The sequence below is a fragment of the Nomascus leucogenys genome, chromosome 5 (assembly GCF_006542625.1).
Source record: "Nomascus leucogenys isolate Asia chromosome 5, Asia_NLE_v1, whole genome shotgun sequence".
Taxonomy (NCBI): Eukaryota; Metazoa; Chordata; class Mammalia; order Primates; family Hylobatidae; genus Nomascus; species Nomascus leucogenys.
In genome coordinates, this window is record NC_044385.1 from 64,746,472 (window position 1) to 64,772,758 (window position 26,287).

The window sequence follows — 26,287 nt, forward strand, 5'->3', positions numbered from 1 at the left end:
GAAAATATCAGGGAACCATTAAAATGGGAGCTTCTTCAGGAGGGAGCCTACGTGCTATTTATTTGAGTATTCCAAAGTGTCCACCAGAGAGTAAACCCTAGGTAAAATTGAGGACAAGAAAAATGAATTTTTTTCATTTTAAAGGCTGAGATTGTTATGAAGACTTGTTTTATTCTTTTCATTTTGAATCCACCTCAACGCCTAACTTCATCAGTGCATAAGACAATATTTACCTTTATGTCTTATCAGTAGATTTTACATCTTGTCAGTAGTTTTATAAAGAGTTGACTTTCCTAATTGATGTGATTAAACTTTTACATACTAGGTTTTCTATTTGAATATTTTTTCCAAGTTCGCATTGGGTGGATCAAAACATAATTAGGTGCAATTAGTTATTAAATGCTAAACTTAATCTCCAAAAATTTGTTTCTCAAAAAATTCTAGCTTAATCCCTAAACATAAGCTGCTCATTTATTGCAGAGTAGATATTTCACGTGTACAAAAGTTCTTACCTACAGTATTATCAAATTTAAATGGGGAAGCTGATAACATTTATGATTATTTTGCATTTGAATACATATATTTCCATGATGAAACATATGCACATATCTTGAATTAATGACCCAATTTTATTAACCATACTGTCACTTTCTAAATGTTAAGTCATTTTATCACAGTCAACATATCCTGATAGGCATGTATTTGCAGATAAAGAGCAAATAAATCTGAATGGTGTGGCTTTAATGTCAAAATTATTCTTCCATACCTGCATCCTCACATCATAAAATGTCATAACACAAATGACCCATGTTAATGTCAACACTACTGGGAGCTGTGCCAAAAAGAATTCTACAAGAATAACACAACGATTGCAAGTTCCATAGAGTTTAATGATGCTGTCACAAAGTTGTTTGATTTCCATTATATACATACAATCAGGATTGACTTAAGTATGTAAGCCTCCTTCTTTTGCTCACAGTTAATATTTATTATATTTTCAGAGTAAAACTAGCTTTCTGAAAAAAATGCATTCAGGTTTTGGACTTACTGAATTAGAGCACTTGCCTTATTGAATCAATTATTGATGACCAAAAGTAGGAAGTGGTAAAATTAAAAGCTATGTGCTTTCTATTATAAACTTATTAAAATTTAAATAAAGTTTCCATTTCAGTCTAATAAATGTGAGGGTATAATTGATAAATACTGGCTTTCTGACATTTTTATGTCAACACTTATTACTCATAAAGTGGATTTTTAAAATAAATATTCCATTTCAGTGATAGTGATATCACAAGAATCAGTTTCAGTATGTCACTAGTGGTTACTATATTGGAATAGTTTAAGGAAACATCTAAGCCTGTGAAAGCCTTAGGCCATAATTCATTTCATTTAACAACAATAACAATAACAATCTACTATATGTCATGTGATTCACATTATATTATTTCTAATTCTCTTTTATTTAAATGTTAAGTTCAATAGTACATATGCAGGTTTGTTATATAGGCAAACTTGTATCATGGGGATTTGTTGTACAGATTATTCTGCCACTCCAGTATTAAGCCTAGCATCCGTTAGTTATTTCCCTGATGTAATTCTTCTAACAACCAAGTTAGTTATGGAATTATCACCCTTAATTTTACATACTGAACTTAGAGCTAAAACAGGTGAAGTAACTTGTGCAAGGTCACAGGAGTACAGAAGAGTTGGAATATAAGCCTATATCTGCATGATTCGAAAGCCATGTTCCTTCAACCCAGTTCAGTGCACCCTTCCAGGATTAATTCTTGGATTGTTTCTTTGAAATATTTTCATTCTTAGATGCAATTCCATTAAATAAGATACTATAATGGTCATGCATAAGTGAGAAGGATATAGCACTTTAATTTTTTATTTTCTTTTTTCCTTTTTTTATTTTTTTTGTTGGCAATTTTAGTTTCATGCTTTAATCTAGTTGTCTTATAATTTTTAAAACATAGCAGATGAAACAAAAAGTTGAGTTGAAATACATGTATTTTTTTTAGGGTACTTTAAGTTTTAGGGTACATGTGCACAATGTGCAGGTTTTTTATTTTTTGAGATGGAGTTTTGCTCTTGTTGCCCAGGCTGGAGTACAGTGGTGTGATCTTGGCTCGCTGCAACCTCTGCCTCCCAGGTTCAAGTGATTCTCCTGCCTCAGCCTCCTGAGTAGTTGGGATTACTGGCGCCCACCACAGGGCTCAGCTAATTTTCTGTGTTTTTAGTAGAGACGGGATTTCACCATGTTGGCCAGGCTGGTCTCAAACTCCTGACCTTGTGTAATCCACTCGCCTCGGCCTCCCAAAGTGCTGGGATTACATGCGTGAGCCATCGCACACAGCCCAGGATATAAAATTTTTAAGGATAAAAGTGAAAATCACAAGTGGAACTAAATTTACATATAAGGAGATGTGAGTTGCTTTTTCTAAGTGTATTTATTTTGGTGAATTAACTATTTAAAAACTCAATGGAATTTAAAAATAAGAGTTATAATAGCTTTATATTCTTCTGATGGTCTACTTCTTAGTTACAAAGTACGGCAGAAGATGTTGATATTCTGCGTCTGTTTTAGTTTTATACTACACAAATTATAAATTTTTAAAAATTTTATTATTTTCAATGAAAATTATTACATCATAAAATGATAATAACTATAAACAAGTGAAATTGTATCAAAGGATGTTAGATATGATATTGGTAAGCTCAAGCTGCCGTAAGAAAATACCGCAGGATAAGTGGCTCAAACAACGCATTTATTCTTTCACCATTCTGGATGCTCTAAGTTCGAGATTAAGGTGCCAAAAATTTGGTTTTAGGTGAGGTCTCTTTTCCTGGCGTTTAGATGGCCATCTGCCCACTGTGTACTCATATAACATTTTCTCTATAATGAGAAAGAGAGAGAGAGAGAGAGGAGAGAGAGAGAGAGAGAGATCTGGCATCTCTTCCTCTTCTTTAAAGGACATCCATCATATTGGATTAGGGCCCTACATTTAACCTTAATAACATCCTTAAAGGCCTTATCTCCAAATAAAATCACATTAGGGGTTAGGATTTCAACATATGAATTTGGGATGGGGCACAATTCAGTCCATACCAGACACAAACGACAAGAAATATATTACTGCAAATATATCCATACAAAATTTATTATAAAATATAACATCCAATTACAGAATATTGTTTCATAATATAACACATATGGTATTGCCATGGTCTAAATTATACCCCTCCACAAAGTTCATATGTTGAAACCCTAAATTTCAGTACTTCAGAATGTGACTGTATTTGGAGTTAGGGGCTTTAAAAAGATAACTAATGTAAAATGATGTAATTAGAGTGGTATCAAATCCAGTTTGGCTTGTGTCTTTATAAGAAGATGACATTTGAATACACAGAAAGACACCAGGGAAATGGTACACAGAGGAAAAACCGCGTGAGGACACAACAAGAAGAGTTTATCTGCCAGCAACTAGAGAAGCCTCGGAAGAAACCAACCCTGACAATACCTTGATCTTGCACTTCTAGAATCCAGAACTCTGAGAAAAAAAATTTACGTTGTTTGCTCCAACTTGACCCTCTCATTTGTTACACTCTCCTTCCTGGAATGAAAATTTTTCACCCTTTCTTTTACCACTTTTTATATTTCACAGCATTTTCTTCATTCTTATATAAATGTCCTGCAATGCAATTTCCATGTTTTATTCCTTATACCACACAAATTCAAAAGGTAAATATCTGTGAAAGAAAATGTTAAAAAATAAATATGTAATGAACATCAGCCCCATTCCCCAGTGATGCTGGGTGTTAGAAATTCCAGATGAATGAGATGTGGTTTCTGCCCTTAAGTTGCTCACAGATTTGTGGGATTCACCGACTCAGGGATAAGTCAGTGGAGTTGAAAGTGATTTACAAAATTCCACACAGCTGTGTTATTTCCTTAACTGATATAACCGTTCTCATTCTCCCATCTAGATTGAGTGCAGAAGGATACAGAGAAAATGCAAAATTGCATCTCCATGTATCTTTAGGTCTTCTACCCAAAGAATCTCTTTACAGAAATTCTGTTATTTGTGATTAACAGTCAAAATTTCACCCCTGCCTATCCATGCCAGATGGCACCTGAGAAAAGGTAGACTCATTGTCAAATACATAGCATTGTCAAATAAATACCATTTTAGCTTCATGTTTTTTTACTTTCATGATTACCTTCTAAAGCCATGTATCTAATATTTGTATTTTTCATTTGCTATTTTATATAGAAGGGTTCCTCACATTGTATAAGAACTCTCAGAATTAGGATCATCCATGCTGGATTTGGGCTTACACGAGATAGGGAGAGGGACTCCTATATTTGTACGTGAAGGTGGGTGACTGCATTTCTGGATACTTGTTCTTTTTTTGCTGTGCCTCTTCTTGGCCTGAAATGTCTGTGTCATGTGGGCATATGCTGCTGATGTCTGAGATGGGGATCTTCTGTCTCTGCCCTTATGCCCGTCAAGGACCAAGAGGTCTCCTATAACTGACTCAGCCACTCCCTAGTCCTCATATATTTGTCATTCCTATTGTGGCATCAGGGCCAGACAACTGCCACTCTTCTGCCTCTCCAGTGGGGTCCCTCTAACATCCCAACACGGAAACCACCATGACAAGCTGCCTGGATCTTGATTCAGCCACCTTAAGTGATTTAGAAACTTCTAGCTACCTTGTAATCCACAAGGAACCAAGCCAATCTTGCCTTATTACCATGATATTGAGAGCCTAAGCATTGAAAGGAAATATTTTAAGTAATATGTCAAAGTTTTAATACGTAGTACCACTAAGGACTAAAAATCCTGATTTGGAAATAAAAAACTGAATGTCAAATCTTTAATTTGTATTCCTGCTGTAAGAGTATTCTTGCCCTGCATCTCTATTCCTGCTAGGACAGATGAACATCTCTGAGCAACTGTGGAGCAGATTCCATAAACAAAGAAGCAAAAGAGAAAATCACAATAATATACCTAAAAATATATTAACCATATTACATAAATAGTTACAAGTAATAAATGCCATTTTAATTGTATAGGAGCATGGAAGAGGGAGTAATAACATGTTCAACTCAATGCTAAATGAATTACTGCCTATGGATGTGGGATGTTTCAGTGTACATGGATGTTGCAAGCGCAGGCTAAAGAAGCAATGTAAATTCACCAGTACTCTTCTCAGAATGTAAATGTACATTGTTTTTCCATTTCTTGGCGACTTGCCATTTAATCTTTGCAGAGGAACACAGATATTATGACAATTATTTTTCCTTTCTTTTGCATCAACCATTTAAAATTCCTTTCGCCTGCCTACTATTTTAATATTAAAAGACTATACATATGCAGACTAAAAGTCCACAGTACCCATAAATTGAGATGATACTAATAATAGTCTGAGAAATAAAGCTTGTTGGTTTCACCCCTTTTTAGCTAAATGGATTTATATATTTGCCGTAGACCAGGATTTTCAAAATGAGGTAATGGATCAGAAATATCAGCATCACCTTGAAACTTGTTATAAATGAAAATTAACTTTGAAAAACTCAATGGGTAAGGGTCAGTAAACTGTCGTTTTAACAGACGCTCTCAGTGATTTTGATGCATGATAAAGTATAAGAATGATTGCCTTAGATTAAAAATCCAATACATCATAAAATGCTTATTGGCTATTAAGCATTATATATTTTTCAAAATGTGTGAGATATATATACTTTACCATACATATATGTGTCTGTGTGTGTGTGTGTGTGTGTGTGTATTTGGTTAAAAAGAAAAATAATATCAAAGTCTGTCTATGTGCTCATTTGTCTAACTATCCAAGCCAGAGTTACGTGCTTATATGAGAACATCCAGGCACTTACTTGAGAAAGTCCAGAAGTGAGGAATGTTGCAAATGGAGTTGAATTACCCTTTTTTCGTGGTTATCTACAGGTAAAGATTGACTTGAATTAATTCCAGGTGGCATTTTTCCACTCAAATGGAGCAGCACATCATAAATGGTCTTATTATATTTGGAAAAGTCATTCTGTCTGGAAAACTTTTGGGGTGGCGAGGTTGATGAGTAGAATTGCATTTTATATACATCCCTATGAGAAAAAGACTTTAAATTAAAAACAGTCTCAAAATGTTATAGTATGGGGAAAAAAACATGTTAAATTCAATGACTAAATTAAACTCTATTAAAATCAACTAAGTAAGAAACTCCATAATACACTTCACTAGGCTACCATTTGTTGGTCAAAAAAGATTTGTTAAATATTATCATAGCTTTCCAGCATCTCATTTAAATACACATAATTATCTAATGTTGCAACTGTCAAATCTGAAGTATTAGATTATGAATAGATTGGATCTTGAGAAACAGAATAGAGATTGAATTTAAACCCAACACCCACTAGCTGAGTGAGTATGGCAAGCTATCTAAACTCACTGAGCTCAATTTTGCATGATATAAATTGGAGATAATAAGGTCTATAATAGTTTCCAAGATAGATTTCAAATGTTTATCACACATGTATATACAAAAATAATTTACACGCATTTTCTCAGTATTTGTATTTTAATGCTTAGAAGGGCAAATCCTGCACATTGGCTTAATAAGCAGGGATTTTCATTTTAAAGATAAAGCCCACAGTTCTTTAAATAAGATACTGCAATCTCTAATTCCTAGTAATAATGCACAAGGTTGTGATGCATACTGACTTTTAATGAAGTTAAAAATTACCACTATTCTTGCTGTCTATAATTTATTAAATATCTCACACCGCATTGTCTAATTGTTAGCAATGAGAATCACAGATGTATCACTTGCTTAGATTGACAAATAAGTACCCGAGGCCATTTTGAATGGCAGTTACCCACTTTGGTAGATAGGAAGTTCACACAGAAGAAAATACATTCCACTGGGCAGGAAATAGACTACCACTGCTCAAAACATGGCTCTTCCACTTATTGCATGACATTATAAAAGTTACTTGACTTTTCTGTTCCTTAGTTTCCTCATAAGTAATGGGTATGATAGAGCTAGTGTATCCTGAAGTTACCAGCAAAGAAACAAATATTTTATGGAGAAAATTAACACCACTATTGGTCAAGATTAATGCAAATTAAAAGGAACAATAAGCAATAAAAGTAGATACCCAAGGATCCCAGGTATTATAGTTGTAAGACACAGGTTTTAAACTAACCATATGTACTATGTTCAAAATTGATAATTTTGCCATGGAACAATAAATTATACAAAATTTGACTAAAGGAGCATTCACAAATAAAAATCTGAATAAATAAAATTAAGAAATCAATGGATGAGCCTAACAGTAGATTAAATCAAATAAAAACAAAATTACTGCAACGAAATATAGGTCATAGAATAGTATTCATACTGCAACATTTGAGAAAATGAAAATCATCCTACCTGCAAGACTAATGATGCAAAAAAAGAATAATGATGTTGATAAATATATAGGCAAATATTAACTGATTAAAAACCATAATTAAACAAAAATAATAGTATTAAACATTATTAAATCATTATTGTTTAATAACTGCATAGTTGCCTATATATAGTTTAACTATATTCATTTTGCTCTTACATATATATTAATATGTTAAAGGATTTTGTTTATTTTTCAATTATGAGAATCACCTATTTGGAGATTGAAAATATTCAAAAGGCTCACCCATCACTATCACCAGCAAACATGCAGTAAAATGATTAACAAATAAAACTCTTTTAAAAATAAGAATTGTAGAATATCTCATTATTGTTATACTGGTGTGCAAAAGTAAGAATTCAAGGAACACAACTAGAATGAGTTATTACAGTCATTTTCATTTTAATACGTAGCTTGAATCTAAAGTCAAGTTTCTATGACTTTGTTGGACATTGTTGACAGTATGAATGGGCAGGATGCCCAGAAATGGAGGTGACACTTCATTTTAATACTATTAAACTTATCAGTGAGCTTGCCAGCAGCTCAGAGCTGCAAAGAGAAAAGCATGCTATGCTATATATATGTGTATATATATACATACATGTATAAGTATATATGTAATATATATGTGTATACATACATGTATACATGCATGTATACATGCATATATGTATACAACATCTATATGTATGTATGCACATATGTATACATACATATATATATATATATATAATATATATACAAATAAAAGTCAAATGTTCCTGAATCAAGCTGGGGAAACATCCTGCAAAGAAAGGTGAAATATTATTAATAAAACATAATTTGGAAAAGCGCTCTCTTGAAAATGGTGAGTTTTAAACTGACTCTCTACTGCCAAGTACAAGAAGAGTTGGTGAATATGATTAATGAAGTTAGAAATACATAACTATATTAACATAATCCTAATTAAATTTATTAATAATAGTTAAGATTTACTGAAGACTTACTAGGTCCTAAGGTCTGCTCTGACATGCATTAAATATATTACCTCATAAATGTTACAACAACTGTATTGGTTAGGTATTATTATCTCCTTTTTTACAGATGAGAAGGCATAGAGGAAATATTTTCCTCATTTCAGATCCTCCTATTATGAAAGATAAAACATTCTACTGGATGGATTTGATTTTCTATAAGATTCTAAGTATTATACTAAATGAGAGGCTCTGGGATGGAATAGGTAGCTTTGGAACAAGTTTTCCTTAAGCTTCCCGACTGGCATTCTAGGATGTGTTATTTGTATGTGGCAGCTGCAGGAAGCTTCCGGCTAGAGTGGAATCCTGGGATAGCACCTATATGTACTGCAATTACTTATCTCAGAATAAGTGGGACTTCCAGTATGATTCAAATGACTCTATGATTAGTTGCTTAGAGATCTTCCCAGCGGTGTTTATAAAAAATGTTATTTCTACAATTCATCCAGTTTGAAAAGAATAGACTATAATATTTACTACATTTTCTGTGATTATCTCTGAAACATAAGTTGTGTTTTCTTGTCTATTTCAAGGGCTACTTCTATCTTCTGGTGATTTGGGAAGAGCAAAAAAAGAAATAATACCTAAGGGCTTCTAGGAACTGAAAACAGACTGATGCCCAAAGTCATTAATTATAAAGGAAGTGCAAATTAAAATCCCAGTGAGATATTATCTCATGCCTGTTAGATTGACTTATAAGAAATATGAACAATAACAAGTTTTGGAGAAGATGCAGAGAAAAGGGAACCCTTGCACACTTCTGGTAGGAAGGTAAATTAGTACAGTGATACAGGAAACATTATGGAGGTTCCTCAAAAAAATAAAAATTAAACTAGGGTTTTCTAAGCATAAAATCATAACATCAGTGAAGACAGAAGTGAGACTTCTTTTATTTGGATGCCTTTTGTTTCTTTCTCTTGTCTGCTTGCTCTGAAAAGGACTTCTCATACTATTTTGAATAGCAGTGGTCAGAGTGGGCATCCATGTTTTGTTCTAGTACTCAAGGGAAATGGTTCCAGCTTATGCCCATTCAGTATGATGTTGGCTGTCATAGATGGCTCTTGTTATTTTGAGGTATGGTCCTTTGCTGATGACTCTGTTGAGATTTTTTATCATGAAGGGATGTTGGATATTACTGAAGGCTTTTATCACATCTATTGAGATGATCACACACTTTTTGTTTTTAATTCCTTATATGCAGTGAATCACATTGATTAATTAGTGTGTGTTGAATCAACCTTGCATCCCAGGAATGAAGCCTACTTGATCATGGTGAATTAGCATTTTTATGTGCTACTGGATTCAGTTTTCTACTATTTTATTAAGGATTTTTACATCTATGTTCATCAGGAATATTGGCCTATAGTTTTCTTTTTTCAATGTGTCTCTTCCAACTTTTGGTATCACAGTGATGCTGGCTTCCAAGAGTGTGTTAGAGAGTAGTCTTTCCTCTTTGATTTTTTGGAATACAATCAGTATAATTGTTAACAGCTCTTCTTTGTATATCTGGTAGAATTTGGCTGTGAATTCTTTTGGCCCATGGCTTTTGTTAGTAGGTCTTTTATTACTTATTTAATTTTTGAAATCAATATTGATCTGTTCAGGGATTCAATTTCTTCCTGATTCAATCTTGAGAGGTTGTGTGCTTCCAGGAATTTATCCACATTCTCTAAATTTTCTAGTTCTTATGCACAGAAGTCTTCATAAACATCTCTTAGGATCCTTTGTATTTCTGTGGGATCAGTTGTAATGCCACATTTAGTGATTTTGATTGTGCTTATTTGTATATTCTCTCTTTTTTTCTTTCTTAGTCTAGCTAGTAGTCTATCAATCTGGTTTATCTTTTCAAAAAACCAAGTTTTGGTTTGGTTGATTCTTTGCATATATTTTTGAGTTTCAAGTTCATTCAGTTCTGCTCTTATTTTAATAATTTATTTTCTTCTGCTAGCTTTTGGGTTAGTTTTCCTAGTTTTTCTTTTTTTTAAAATTATACTTTTAAGTTCTAGGGTGCATGTGCACAACGTGCAGGTTTGTTACATATGTATACATGTGCTGTGTTGGTTTGCTGCACCCATTAATTCGTCATTTACATTAGGTATTCCTCCTAATGCTATCCCTCCCCCATCCCCCAACCCCATGACAGGCTCCAGTGTGTGATGTTCCCCACCCTGTGTCCAAGTGTTCTCATTGTTCAGTTCCCACCTACGAGTGAGAACATGCGGTGTTTGGTTTTTTGTCCTTGCGACAGTTTGCTCAGAATGATGGTTTCCAGCTTCCATGTCCCTACAAAGGACATGAACTCATCGTTTTTTTGTGGCTGCATAGTATTCCATGGTGTATATGTGCCACATTTTCTTAATCCAGTCTATCATTGATGGACATTTGGGTTGGTTCCAAGTCTTTGCTATTGTGAATAGTGCCGTCATAAACATACATGTGCATGTGTCTTTATAGTAGCATGATTTATAATCCTTTGGGTATATACCCAGTAATGGGATCACTGGGTCAAATGGTACTTCTAGTTCTAGATCCTTGAGGAATTGCCACACTGTCTTCCACAATGGTTGAAGTAGTTTACAGTCCTACCAACAGTGTAAAAGCGTTTCTATTTTTCCACATCCTCTCCAGTACCTGTTGTTTCCTGACTTTTTAATGATTGCCATTCTGACGGGTGTGAGATGGTATCTTACTGTGCTTTTGATTTGCATTTCTCTGATGACCAGTGATGACGAGCATTTTTTCATGTCTCTGTTGGCTGCATAAATGTCTTCTTTTGAAAAGTGTCTGCTCATATCCTTTGCCCACTTTTTGATGGGGTTGTTTGATTTTTTTCTTGTAAATTTGTTTAAGTTCTTTTTAGATTCTGGATATTAGCCCTTTATCAGATGGGTATACTGCAAAAATTTTCTCCCATTCTGTAGGTTGCCTGTACACTCTGATGGTAGTTTCTTTTCCCATGCACAAACTCTTTAGTATAATTAGATCCCATTTGTCTATTTTGGCTTTTGTTGCCATTACTTTTGGTGTTTTAGACAGGAAGTCCTTGCCCATGCCTATGTCCTGAATGGTATTGCCTAGGTTTTCTTCTAGGGATTTATGGTTTTAGGTCTAACATTTACGTCTTTAATCCATCTTGAATTAATTTTTGTATAAGGTGTAAGGAAGGGATCCAGTTTCAGCTTTCTACATATGGCTAGCCAGTTTTTCTAGCACCATTGTTGCTTTGACAATTTGACAGAAGTAGGCTTCAGAAAGTCAGTAATAACAAACTTCTCCAAGCTAAAGGAGAATGTTTGAACCCATCTCAAGGAAGCTAAAAATCTTGAACAAAAGATTAGGTGATTGGCTAACTAGAATAAACAGTGTAGAGAAGACCTTAAGTAACCAGATGGAGCTGAAAACCATGGCACTAGAACTATGTGATGCATGCACAAGCTTCAGTAGCCAATTCGATCAAGTGGAAGAAAGGGTATCGGTGATTGAAGATCAAATTAATGAAATGAAACAAGAAGAGAAGTTTAGAGAAAAAAGAGTAAAAAGAAATAAACGAAGCCTCCAAGAAATATGGAATTATGTGAAAAGACCAAATCTATGTTTGACTGCTGTACCTGAAAGTGATGTGGAGAATGGAACCAAGTTGGAAAACATTCTGCAGGATATTAACCAGGAGAACATCCTCGACCTAGCAAGGCAGGCCAACATTCAGATTCAGGAAATACAGAGAACACCACAAAGATACTCCTCAAGAAGAGCAACCCCAAGACACATAATTGTTAGATTCACCAAAGTTGAAATGAAGGAAAAAATGCTAAGGGCAGCCAGAGAGAAAGGTCAGGTTACCCACAAAGGGAAGCCCATCAGACTAACAGTGGATCTCTTGGCAGAAACCCTACAAACCAGAAGAGAGTGGGGGCCAATATTCAATATTCTTAAAGAAAAGAATTTTCAACCCAAATTTCATATCCAGCCAAACTAAGCTTCATAAGTGAAGGAGAAATAAAATCCTTTACAGACAAGCAAATGCTGAGAGATTTTGTCACCACCAGGCCTGCCCTAAAAGAGCTCCTGAAGGAAGCACTAAACATGGAAAGGAACAACCAGTACCAGCCACTGCAAAAACATGCCAAATTGTAAAGACCATCAATGCAAAATAACCAGCTAACATCATAATGACAGGATCAAATTCACACATAACAATATTAACCTTAAATGTAAATGGACTAAATGCCCCAATTAAAAGACACAGACTGGCAGATTGGATAAAGAGTCAAGACCCATCAGTGTGCTGTATTCAGGAGACCCATCTCATGTGCAGAGACACACATAGGCTCAAAATAAAGCGATGGAGGAAGATTTACCAAGCAAATGGAAAACAAAAAAAAAGTAGGGGTTGCAATCCTAGTCTCTGATAAAACAGACTTTAAACCAACAAAGATCAAAAAAGACAAAGAAGGCCATTACATAATGGCAAAGGGATCAATTCCACAAGAAGAGCTAACTATCCTAAATATATATGCACCCAATACAGGAGCACCCAGATTCATAAAGCAAGTCCTGAGTGACCTACAAAGAGACTGAGACTCTCACGCAATAATAATGGGAGACTTTAACATCCCACTGTCAATATTAGACAGATCTACGAGACAGAAGATTAACAAGGATATCCAGGAATTGAACTCAGCTCTGCACCAAGCAGACCTAATAGACATCTACAGAGCTCTCCACCCCAAATCAACAGAATATACATTCTTCTCAGCACCCCGTTGCACTTATTCCAAAATTGACCACATAGTTGGAAGTAAAGCACTCCTCAGCAAATGTAGTTTTTCTACTGCCTCAATGTGTGAAGTTTGAGATTTTTTATTTTTTCTTTTTTTTTTTGAGACAGAATCTTGCTCTGTCATTCAGGCTGGAGTGCAGTGGCATGATCTCAGCTCACTGCAACCTCTGCCTCATGGGTTCAATAAATTCTCCTGTCTCAGCCTCCCTTGTAGCTGAGACTATAGGAGTGTGCCACCATGCTTGACTAAATTTTTTGTATTTTTGTAGAGATGGGGTTTCAGCATGTTGGCGAGGCTTGTCTCGAACTCACGACCTCTGGCAATCCACCCACCTCAGCCTCCCAAAGTGCTAGAATTACAGGTATGAGCCATTGCACCCAGCAATTTGGAATCTTTCTAATTTTTGAGGTAGGTGTTTAGCATTATAAACTTTCCTCTTAACAATGTTTTTGCTGCATCCCAGAGATTTGCTGTAACTGATAAATGACTTCAGCAAAGTTTCAAGATAAAAAATCAATGTATGAAAATTGGTAGCATTTCTATACACCAATAATGTTCATACTGAGAGCCAAATCAAGAAGGCAGTCCTATTTACAATAGCCACAGAAAAATAAAATACCTAATAATACATCTGACCAAGGGGGTGAAAGATCTATACAAGGAGATCTATAAAACACTGCTGAAAGAAACTGTAGATGACATAAACAAATGGAAAAACATTTTATGCTCACTGATTGGAAGAATCAATATAGTTAAAATGGACTTACTGCCCAAAGCAATCTACAGATTCAATGCTATTTCTACCACATTACCAATGCTATTTTTCAAAGAATTATAAAAACTTTTCTAAAATTCATATGTAACCAAAAATAAGCCCAAATAACCAAATGACTCCTGAGCAAAAAAAAAAAAAAAAAAAAAAAGCTGGAGGTGCTGTGTTACCTGACTTCAAACTGTACTATAAGGCTACAGGAACCAAAATTGGATGGTACTGGCACAAAAACAGACACAAAGACCAACAGAACAGAATAGAGAATCCAGAAATAAAGCTGCATAACTACAGCCATCTAATCTTCAACACAGTCAACAAAAATAAGCAATGGAGAAAGGATTCCGTATTCAATAAATGATACTATGATACTTGGCTAGTCATTTGCAGACAATTAAAACTAGAACCCTAACTTTCACATATACAAAAATTAACTCAAGATGGATTAAAGACTTAAATATAAAGTCCCAATCTGTAAGAATTCTAGAGGAAAACCTAGGAATCACCATTTTGGACATTGGCCTTGGGAAAGAATTTATGTTTAAGTCCTCAAAATCAATTGCAACAAAAAGAAAAAAGTGACAAGTGGGACCAGTTAAACCCAAGGGCTTCTGCACAGCAAAGGAAACTATTAACAGAGTAAACAGACAACCTATAGAATGGGAGCAAATATTTGCAACCTATGCATCTGACAAAGGTCTAATATCCATAATCTATAAGGAACTGAAACAGTTCAAAAGCAAAAAACAAATAACCCCATTAAAAAGTGGGCAAATAACCTAAACAGACACTTTTCAAAAGGAGATATATAACTGGCCAACAAACATATGAAAAAGTGCTCAACATTACTAAACATCAGAGAAATGCAAATCAACATCACAGTGAGATACCATCTCATACCAGTCAGAATGGCTATTACTAAAAAGGCAAAAACAAGAGATGTTTGTGAGGCTGCAGAGAAAAGTGAATGTTTATCACACACTGGGGCCCGTTGTGGGGTGGGGGGATGGGGGAGGGATAGCATTAGGAGATATACCTAATGTTAAATGACGAGTTAATGGGTGCAGCACACCAACGTGGCACATGTATACATGTGTAACAAACCTCCACATTGTGCACATGTACCCTAAAACTTAAAGTATAATAAAAAAATAAAGAAAAAAAAGTCAATGTTTAAATACTATTGGTGGGAATGCAAGTAAGATCAGCTACTGTGGAAAGCAGTTTGGAGATTTCTCAAAGAACTTAAAACAGAAATACCATTCAACCCAGCAATCCCATTGTGGGGTATATATCCAAAAGAAAATAAATCATTCTACCAAAAAGCCATATGCACTTGTATATTCATCACAGCACTATTCACAATAGCAAAGACATAGAATCAACCTAGTTCCCCATCAAAGGTGGACTGGATAAAGAAAATGTGGTATATATACACAATGGAATACTACGAAACCATAAAAAAGAATGAAATCATGTCATTTGCAGCAACATGGGTGCAGCTGGACCATTATCTTAAGTGAATAAACACAGGAACAAAAAAAAACAAATACCACATGCTCTGTCTTGTGGGACCTAAATATTGGGTACTCATGAACAAAAAGATGCCACAAAAGGCACTCAGGACGAACAGAAGGAGACATGAGGGAAGGAAACAAGTGTCGAAAAACTAACTGTTGTGTACTGTGCTCTTTATTTGGGTGATAGGATTATTTGTATTCCAAACCTCAGCATCACACAATATATGCATGTATATTGCACATGTACCCCTGAATCTAAAATAAAAGTTGAAATTATTAAAAAATAACAACAGGCCAGGCGCAGTGGCTCATGCCTGTAATCCCAGCACTTTGGGAGGCCAAGGCAGGTGGATCATGAGGTCAGGAGTTCTAGACCAGCCTGGTCAACATAGTGAAACCCTGTCTCTGAAAAATACAAAAATTAGCCAGGCATGGCGGCAAGCACCTGTAGTCTCAGCTACTTGGGAGGCTGAGGCAGAAGAACTGCTTGAGCCCGGGAAGCAGAGGTTGCAGTGAGCCGAGATCGTGCCACTACACTCCAGTCTGGGTGACAGAGAGAGACTCCATCTCAAAATAAATAAATACATAAGTAAATATAATAAATATAAAATTAAAATTAAAACATTAAAATAAAGCTACCACATGATTCACCTATCCCAATGCTGGGTATCTATTTAAAGTAAATGAAATCAGTACATTGAAACGATATAATCACTCCCAGGTTTATTACAGCATTATTCACAATAGCCAAGATATGGAATCAACCTAAGTGTCAATCAACAGATGAATGGATAAAGAAAATGTAACACTCTTCAGCCTTAAAAAAGAGTGAAATCCAGTAGTTTTTGACAACATGGATGAACCTGAAGGACATTATGCTAAGTGAAATAAGCCAGGCATAGAAAGATGAGTATTACATGATCTCACTCATACATTTTATCTAAAAAAGTTGAATTCATTGAAGCTGAGAGTGAAATAGTAGTCATCAGAGGCTGAAGGTTGAGGGCCCGAGAGATGTTGGTCAAATGATACAAGGTTGCAATTATACAAGAGAAATAAATGATAAATACTTAAGATGATGAATATGTTCATTATCTTGATTTAATTATTCCACACTGTACATATACATACCATATTAATGCTGTGCACCCTATAATTATATATGATTGCAATTTGTTCAAAAATTTGAGGCCGGGTGCGGTGGCTTACGCCTGTAATCCCAGCACTTTGGGAAGCCGAGGCGGGCGGATCACGAGGTCAGGAGATCGAGACCATCCTGGCTAACACGGTGAAATCCCGTCTGTACTAAAAATACAAAACATTAGCCGGGCACGGTGGCAGGCGCCTGTAGTCCCAGCTACTTGGGAGGCTGAGGCAGGAGAATGGCATGAACCCGGGAGGCGGAGCTTGCAGTGAGCCGAGATCGCGCCATTACACTCTGGCCTGGGTGAAAGAGCAAGACTCCGTCTCAAAAAAAAAAAAAAAAAAAAAAAAAAAAAAAAAAATGAAAAAACTCCATAAGTCATCTAATTCATTAACTAGATCCCAAAATATGTTTATGAAGAAAAGTTATTATAAAAGACAAAATCTAACTTACTGAAATTTTCATAGCCTTATAAAAAAGAAAACAGACTAAGAATTATCAATAAATACGAAAGTCCCCTCAAATAATTTCTTTGTCTTCTGCTATTCTACTTATATATATCTCAGCAATCAACAAATGAACTGGGCGTTATTTTCCTTATTGCTGTGAAGTGGTGTTTCTAAAGAGTGAAATTACCCAAGGTACACATCAACAAAGAGCATTTCTGACAATCTCTATCTTCAGGTTCAAGAAAGAAGATGCACCAAACATTCCAAAAAATATCTCAATAACAAATGATTTTATGATGAAAACTACAAATTTTCAGGGTGTCCATTGCATTAATTTTCTCACAGCAGGGACAAAGATGAAATATTAGCCAATTCATTCCAAGAAGCTAGGTTTGTCCTATTAATTAAAAAACCTGAAAAAGGTAACATATAGGAAAACTGTAGCCTTAGTTTTACCTAGATCACTCGAAGATAGAGCAGAAATTCTATAAATAGCCCATAGTCCACTATAGGTATGAGTACTGTACTCCCCGCCGTGGTTGCAGCAAGTTACCTCATTGCTGAGAAAGCAGGTAGAAAAGCTCTGAGAATATATCACACCAACAATATTATAACCAGTAACAGGCCTAAACTCCTGTTTAAATTAACAACAGAATTAAGTCACTTGATATAACCAAAACAGCTGAACTATTTTAGACATACTGAGTAATAAAACAACACATGAAAAAAGGGAAGTAAATGCACTGTAAACGAGGAAATCAAGTCAAAGAAAAGTGAGCCCTCCTTGTTCATTAATACCATTACCTGTCTGCCTGGCTGTAATCTCGATCCAGGGCTAATATTAAAAGGGCTTTCCTACTCATAGTATAACCTTCCTCATATCACAGATGAGGAAGGTGAGGTTCAGAGATTTTCAGTGCTTGCCTAAAATTATCAGATATTTAAAAGAAATTAAAGATGACATTATACTAAAAAATTTGTGTTTGCATCATTTTACTCTTCTTGCAATAACAACAATAAATTATGAGATGCTTCATAATATATCAGTTTAGAATAAATTATTTCATATTGTATTTCACTTAAAATAATCTCAATCAATAGATTATATTTGATGATGTGATACGAAGCAAGGAATTTAAAGAAACATGGGACTCTCACCTTCTTATAGTCTCTGGAATAGAAAAAGAATGGGGTCCTTCAGGCCAGCCAAAGAGACTGAACCAGGTCTGTGCTGCATTTACAACCTTCTCAAAAAAGTAGTGTGCCTTTGTTCCTTCTTCAAGAGAAAGGAATTGTTCATATTTTTCCTTTTCCACAGATCCATCATCTTCCTTTGATGTTTCACTTTCATCCAAGTGCAAATTTTCAGGCAGTACTTCCACTCCTAAAATTCAAATTAGTTTGTTAACAAAGGGCTACTTGGGCCGGGCGCGGTGGCTCACGCTTGTAATCCCAGCACTTTGGGAGGCCGAGGCGGGCGGATCAAGAGGTCAGGAGATCGAGACCACGGTGAAACCCCATCTCTACTAAAAATACAAAAAATTAGCCGGGCGTGGTGGCGGGCGCCTGTAGTCCCAGCTACTCGGAGAGGCTGAGGCAGGAGAATGGCGTGAACCCCGGGGGGCGGAGCTTGCAGTGAGCCGAGATTGCGCCACTGCACTCTAGCCTGGGTGACAGAGCAAGACTCCATCTCAAAAAAAAAAAAAAAAAAGGGCTACTTGACCAGGAGTAAAATATTCTGTCAGTTATTGTCATTTGTATGCAGACTAATAGAACCCATTCTACAAATTATTCTATGCTCTCAAAGAAATTCTGAGTCAATTTACTGTATCTTAAAGTCAACAATGAAAATACATTTACTTTTAAGGACCTAAGAGAAACGTTTTAACAATAGCTGGATTTCAATACATAAAAGTTACATTTTCTTCTTGCCATAATGGTATGTGAAAATATTCCCTGAAGTGGAATCTTTCATTTTTTATTACATTAGTAAAATGTACTGACAATCTTTAGCATTATGTATTAGAAAAAATTTAATCTCATCTGTAAAAATTATACAAACACAATATTGGTTTAGATCCCAAATGACTTTCTATCCAAATCAAGTACTTTAATAAAACAAAGCACTTTCAAGTTAAAGTAATTTTCAAGAATGTAAAATGATTTCATCTTTTTTTCCAAAAATATCTGGCCATATAATGGCACAATCACATACTCAGTAAAACCCTCATATTATTTAACTTGGTTTGGTCCATTCAATAAAAAGAAAAATGTTCAATATTACCTACATCCAGAGAAATAAATATTTGAACAGTTAATGGTAAATAATAGTATGAAACTCACATATTTATCTGTGCTGACCTCTTTCTAAGACAGGAAACCTTGGCTACAGTTAGTTAGATAATGAAGAGACAAGTCCTTAGTTCTGCAGTTCCCAAACTGTGCACAGAGAGCACTTGAGATGTCACAGTAAATTTACAGAGCCTCCACAGGTATTAACATTTTTGTTAAATATTACTGCAACATCTATTAGACAGTACATAAGTACTACTCTTGCATTTTTGTCCCAATGCATTTAATAAATGGAACTATGTGCTACATTTTGGCATTCGGAAAAGTAAATACTGAAACTGTAAGAGTGCTGTGAACCAAGAACATTAGAGAATCTCTACTACTGACCCTTGAAGACAACTCTCCAAACAGATGATCCATTTAAAATTAATGACAAATTCCCAATTTTCTTCATGAATTTCTTGTAATTTGTAAAAACCTAACTTTTAAATTAAATGATATTAAGGAGATCATGTCATGGACTAATTTTGGAAAGTACACTATATATTTGCTACATACCAATAAATAAGTTTCCCTTTGCAGGTTCAGCATCGTTGAATTTGCTAGTGGTGTATGTCTTTTTAATTGAAGCAGGAGAGGGTGATTTAGCATCCTGGTAGGGAGGCAAAACACCATCTCTAGTCTTCTTAAGATATTCATTCTTATCTACAAACGACACATTGGATCACAGTAAGCAAAACATGCATTCACGTATTTCTTTATACCATTATTTAACCTGAGTTTATCTATTATCTATTGATGTATCTATCTATGTATCCAGCTATCTATGACAAAGTAAAAAAAAAAAGCCTAAACACCCACTGTACATCAAATAAGATGTCAAATAGGAAAAAGATAACACAAAAGTTGATACAATTTTCTTTTTCTTTTTTTTTTTTTTTGAGACGGAGTCTCGCTCTGTCACCCAGGCTGGAGTGCAGTGGCGCAATCTCGGCTCACTGCAAGCTCCGCCTCCCGGGTTCACGCCATTCTCCTGCTTCAGCCTCTCCGAGTAGCTGGGACTACAGGCGCCCGCCACCACGCCCGGCTAATTTTTTGTAGTTTTAGTAGAGACGGGGTTTCACCGTGGTCTCGATCTCCTGACCTCTTGATCCGCCCGCCTCGGCCTCCCAAAGTGCTGGGATTACAAGCGTGAGCCACAGCACCCGGCCTACAATTTTCTAAACTAAATGAATTTTTTTTGGTAAGGCAATTGTTATGGTACATCAAAGTTATTAGAGAATGAACAATGTTCAACTTTAGCGTAAAAAAGAATATGAAAATGTTTTAAATGTTTCTACATCCAAATAAATGAAATTATTACATATGCTGTTCAAAACAAGATATAGGAAAAGAGTCACCAGAAAAACTAATTTCTTCCTAGTTAACTCTCTGTAATAATATGACAGCTTGGTTATGAACTGATACCATTTTTGTACAGATTTCAATCTGGATTTCAGTTACAGTTGCTATATATGTATATTAGGGTCTGCCACAGTGTAAATCTGAATCCAACCAAAGGCAGTGCTGGCGAAGAAAAGCCAGTAGGTGTGACCTAAGGCCAAGCCTCAAAATACATATGCAATTTACATATATTCATAGTCTTGATGCAGGACAGGTGGGCCCCAGAGTGGACCTTAGCCTGCAAGGGTTCTTGGCTTTGCCCAGGAAAGAATTCAAGGGCAAGCCAAAGGTAGAAGTAAATAGCTTAATTAAAGAGGCAGTGTTACACCTCCAGCAATATTACAGCTCCATGACTGCCCTTGGAAAGCAGGGCTACCCCTAGGCAGAGGGTAGCAGCTCAGGGCAGTTTTGCAGTCATATTTATTCCCATTTTTAATTGCATGCAGATTAAGGGGCGGTTTATGCAGAAATTTCTAGGGAAAGGGTAGTAATCCTTGGATCATTGCCATGTAAAGGGGCGGTAACTCCCAAATGTTACCATGGCAATGGTAAATTGACATGGCACACTGGTAGGCATGTCTGATTGAAAGCTGATTTTGCAGCCAGGTGAGGTGGCTCACGCCTATAATTCCAGCACTTTGGGAGGCCAAGGCAGGAGGACCACCTGCGGTCAGGAGTTCAAGCCCAGCCTGGCCAACATGGTGAAACCCCATCTCTAGTAAAAATACAAAAATTAGCCAGGTGTGGTGGCACGTGCCTATAGTCCCAGCTACTCAGAAGGCTGAGGCATGAGAATCGCTTGAATCCAGGAGGTGGAGGCTGCAGTGAGCCGAGATTGTGCCACTGCATTCCAGCTTGGGAGACAGAGGGAGACCCTGTTTCAAAAAAAAAACAGGTAAAAGAAAAAGAAAGCTGATTTTGCCCGCACTCTGTTTTAGCTAGTCCTCCATATGGTCCATTGTCCAAGCATCCAAGCCCCACCCTGGTGTCAAGTCCTAGCTCCTAACTCAGTCTAATTCTGTCAAAAAAGCATAGACTCTGCAGTTAGAAAAATCTGATTTGAAAACTTGGCACGCCTACTCCTACTCACAGTTAAACTGTGAGTATGTTATACAAATTATTTAAAACATGTATTTATCCATAAAATGAGACCAAAGTTTCTGAGCTCATGAGTTTGTTGTGAAGATTACATTAAAGGCAATAACAAATATAAATGAGCTTTTATATGCTAAGTTTCTTGCACTCTTTCATAACAGAGTCATTTAGAATTTGCCTGAGACTCTGTAGTCAATAGGTGTGCATTATTTCCAGAATGCTACACCACTATAGACTTCACAGAAGTGAGCCTCAGAGAACTCAATGATAAAATTATTTGTGGTAGATGCATTAGGCTAAATGTTTTTAACTTACCATTAAATGATAAAAAGTTCCTAGTGGAATGCAAAGCCATATCTATACACTTTCAACTAAACTCAATAATTCACTTTTTAAAAGAATTTTGCAGATGAACTATACTAAAATAATCATACTGCTTTACTTTTAGATATACTTGATATATTTTAAGATTTTACCTTTATTGATCACATCATACCTTAGCACACACTACCAAAGTGTGTGGGATCTGAGACCTCAAATTTCATTCGAATTCCCTGGGATAAGCTGCTCACCCTCTCTACATATTCAGATTTTTAATTTGTAGAGTGAGATATATAAGGGGATCTAACTCAGAACTTCTGGGAGGACTAATTTAAAGGACAAATATAAGGCACTTAGCAGAGCACCATATACCTGGTAAGCATTAAATATATATTAGAAATTATGACTATACATATTTCTAAAGATGTTTTAGGATATTTAAGAATTATAATTTCTTTCTTTTGAAATATTTCCCCAAATGGATGTATTATTTTAACACATAGACTTTATGCTTAATAATCTAACAAGGTTTTATTTATTTATTTATTTTAAAGAGATAACAATATTATTTATTGCCCAGTAATTAATCATTATTTTCTGGAAGTAAATTATAAAGCATATAAAAATGATAATGCAATCACAACCACAGTGATAATAGCAATAATAATGAAATACTATTAATAACAATAATTTCCATGTATTTGCAGTTTATGGGTCCTCACAAAAGACCTTTTAAATAGGTAAAACAGATATTATCAGTATTCTGTTACTGTTCTGTCATGCACATTTTGCTTAATAAAAGATGGTAAATTTGAAGATTTGAGAATAAACGATAAAATCATATGGCATAATAGTGTGGTTAGAACACAAATGAGAATTGCCATCATCCAGTTTGTGTGACTCTTCATAACTATTATGTTGTATAATCTGAAATCCTCCCCCTGGAAGTACAGTCGAATATAAAAATATTATGTCAATATTAGTCAAAAAAATCTTTTTTTTTTTTTAATTGAGGAGTCTCGCTGTGTCACCAGGCTGGAGTGCAGTGGCATGATCTTGGCTCACTGCAACCTCTGCCTCCTGGGTTCAAGCGGTTCTCCTGCCTCAGCTTCCCGAGTAGCTCAGATTACAGGCACGTGCCACCATGCCCAGCTAATTTTTGTATTTTTAGTAGAGATGGGATTTCACCATGTTGGCCAGGATGGTCTCGATCTCTTGACCTTGTGATCTGCTTGCTTCAGCCCCCAAAAGTGCTGAGATTACAGGCGTGAGCCACTGCATCCGGCCAAAAAAAACCTTTAAATTTTGACAATGTGTGTTAAAATTTTGAGATATCTATATCTCCCTATATATCTCCACTCTGCCAATTGCATTATTCCATAAATTGCTTTAAAATAATTTTTTGGTGTTCAGAATATGCTATTTCACATATAACCCATTCTTTTATGAAAATACATAGCTAAAAGATGCCTTCCTGATGGTTTATGATTCAAGTAATCCATTTTACAATACTGAATAAATACGTTTTATCTGCTAAACACTGTGTGAGGCACTATCGACACAAGGGTGAAAAAGAGAGAGGTGATTCCTACTCTCACAGACTTTATAGATAGCAACATTTAGAAAAAGACACTGATAATAGGCAGGTTAAGTCAAAATGTAGTAAGGGCTATGACAGAAGAATTGCACAGAGCTATGAGGATACGCCAGAGAAACACATAATTTTTGCATGCAGAGGCAGGGATCTTCTATAACTGTGTACGGTGTCATGGGTAAAATGCTCCAGTCATAAGAAAGAATATCAGTAAAATCAAGATGCTCAAAGAACTTGCAGAAGATTAATGTGGCTTGAGCACAAAGGGAAAAATATCCAGAAATGACAACTAAGCCACTTGCTAACATGTGTGGTCTTGTAGGCTTCATCCACCTAGCAATGATATTCTATGGAAAGATTTTACACCTGGGAATTAAAGAATGAATTTTCAGTTTGTAAATATCACCGTGGCCATTGTGTAAGGGTAGGTATGTGAAAGGGGAGACCACTGTGGGAGGAAGGAGAACAGCTTAGAAACCCGTGCAACAATCCTGGAAAGGTATTATGGCAGCTTGAATGTTTGTAATGGCAGTGGAGAGGGAGAAAAGTGAATGGATTTGATAAATATGTAGGCAGCAAAAGGGACAGGAATTGGCTGACTGGAAGTGGAGTGTGAGACAGAAGACACTGCCAATGATGGCACTCAGGTTTCCGGATTTGGCACCTGTATGGACTATAGGTACAAACATAGAGATGGGGTATATAGAGAAAAAAATGTCAGAGAGAGGACTTCAGTTGGGGTTCTGTTGTTTTGGGGGTGCCTATGGGAATACAATGAATGGTATCCAGAAGACAGTTGAATTCCGAATTCCTGAATCTCTGAGAGGAAACAAGGCTAAAGGTATAGCCCATGGATTATAGCTGAAGTCATGGAAGGAAGAAGAGAGGGGTCAGAACTACTGACACAGACAATTTAAAAGTACAGATAGAGGAAGAGGGAGGAATCTATGAAAGATGCTCAGAAGGAACAGTCAGAGAGGTTAAACGAGACCAAAAGAAGTACAGTATGTGGAAACCCAAAGAAAGTTTGAAGATGGAGAAAGAGAATAGTCAACAGTCTTAGCTGTGCTCAGTAGTTTAGTAATGGCAGCATAATGGATAAATTCTTCTTCCTCACCCCTGAATTTTTTTTCCTGTTAAAGGCAGCTGAAGTATTCTAATTGTTTAATTTCCTCTGCTGCTTTTCTCCTTCTCCCTGGGAAGTTGAGTGATTTATTTTACTGTTAGATTTGGAAAGAATTAATAAGGAATGCATGGCCTGAAGCTACCATTTTTGCTCTTTGGGAATGAGCCTGCTGGCCACCAAGAAAATATAGTCTCCTTTCTCCTTTCTACTGTCTTCCTAGATGCTCACTCAAAGCAGCTAAGAGGGAGGCAGAAATGAAAAGATAAGCAAGGTTACTTGATTGAGAAAGGTACCTGGGTAAAGGGATTCAGATAAAGGAATGAGTTAAGGCAAGAGAGCCCTGGCTCCCAGCTTTGTGACCAGTAAAAAGAGTCACGATACATGCTTGTGACTTGCTTGTCACAATCCAGTTCCAATCCAAGAGGGTATTTGGAAGTTCAGAGTGGTACTGCATAATGGCCTCTATTTCTTCTGAATAGTAAGAAAAAAGAGTCATCCCCTGAAATTAAGGTAGGATAAGACTAAATATGTTTCATCAGAGTTGTAAATATTTGAAGAAACAAGTGAAGAATATGAGAAAATTGGTTAAAAACAAACAAAAGACCTCTAATTCAGCACTGAAAATTAAGACCTTGACGATCTACACAAACGGGATTTTTTTTGTTACCCACTCTCCCTCCTTTCTCTAATGTACTCCCCTGTTTCTTGCCTTTCATATTTCTCCCTGCTCACTAGCTTGTTTAGTATTCTTAGCTTCTCTCACAATCTCCCCTGCAGCAATTCCAGGCTGGTCTAATGACCACACTCTGTCCCACTTTAATTCGTCACACATCCCAAGAATTGTTCTCTTTCTAAACACTGATACTCAAAAAATGACAGAAGGTTCCCACTGCTACAGAATAAAGGGCATAGCATTATAGTCCTGTACCTACATTTACTGCCTTACACCTCCTGTCACACCTGCATGTTTTTGCTATTTTGTCTTTTGCCCAAATCGTTCTATTCAAACTAGATCATCAACTTTTGGAATTAAGAGACATACAGATTCTACTCTCAATGACAAGCACAGCTTCTATCAGAGGCAGCTGTTTAATAAACAATTGATAATTTTAAATTCACTTTATTTCTAGATGTTGGCCAAGAACCTATACAGTGAGAGTTAGGGATAAATAAGTCATACGTAGCTTACCATTCTTTAAAATAATGTTTTGCTTGTCCGGATGAATTGCCATATATGGGTAAATAGTAAGAATGCAGTTTTCTGCT

The 26,287-nt window shown here is 35.9% G+C and overlaps 1 protein-coding gene across 1 annotated transcript; it reads right to left on the minus strand.

Moving 5' to 3' along the window:
• Nucleotides 1-779: 779 nt before the first annotated feature.
• Nucleotides 780-26,287, minus strand: LOC115835057 (cilia- and flagella-associated protein 47-like). Its single transcript, XM_030812452.1, has 5 exons — nucleotides 26,211-26,287; nucleotides 20,001-20,147; nucleotides 18,309-18,534; nucleotides 5,903-6,127; nucleotides 780-849 (listed from the first exon to the last, which is right to left on the minus strand). Exons 1-5 carry the CDS (start codon nucleotides 26,251-26,253, stop codon nucleotides 780-782), a joined length of 711 nt encoding a protein of 236 aa, XP_030668312.1. The 5' UTR covers nucleotides 26,254-26,287.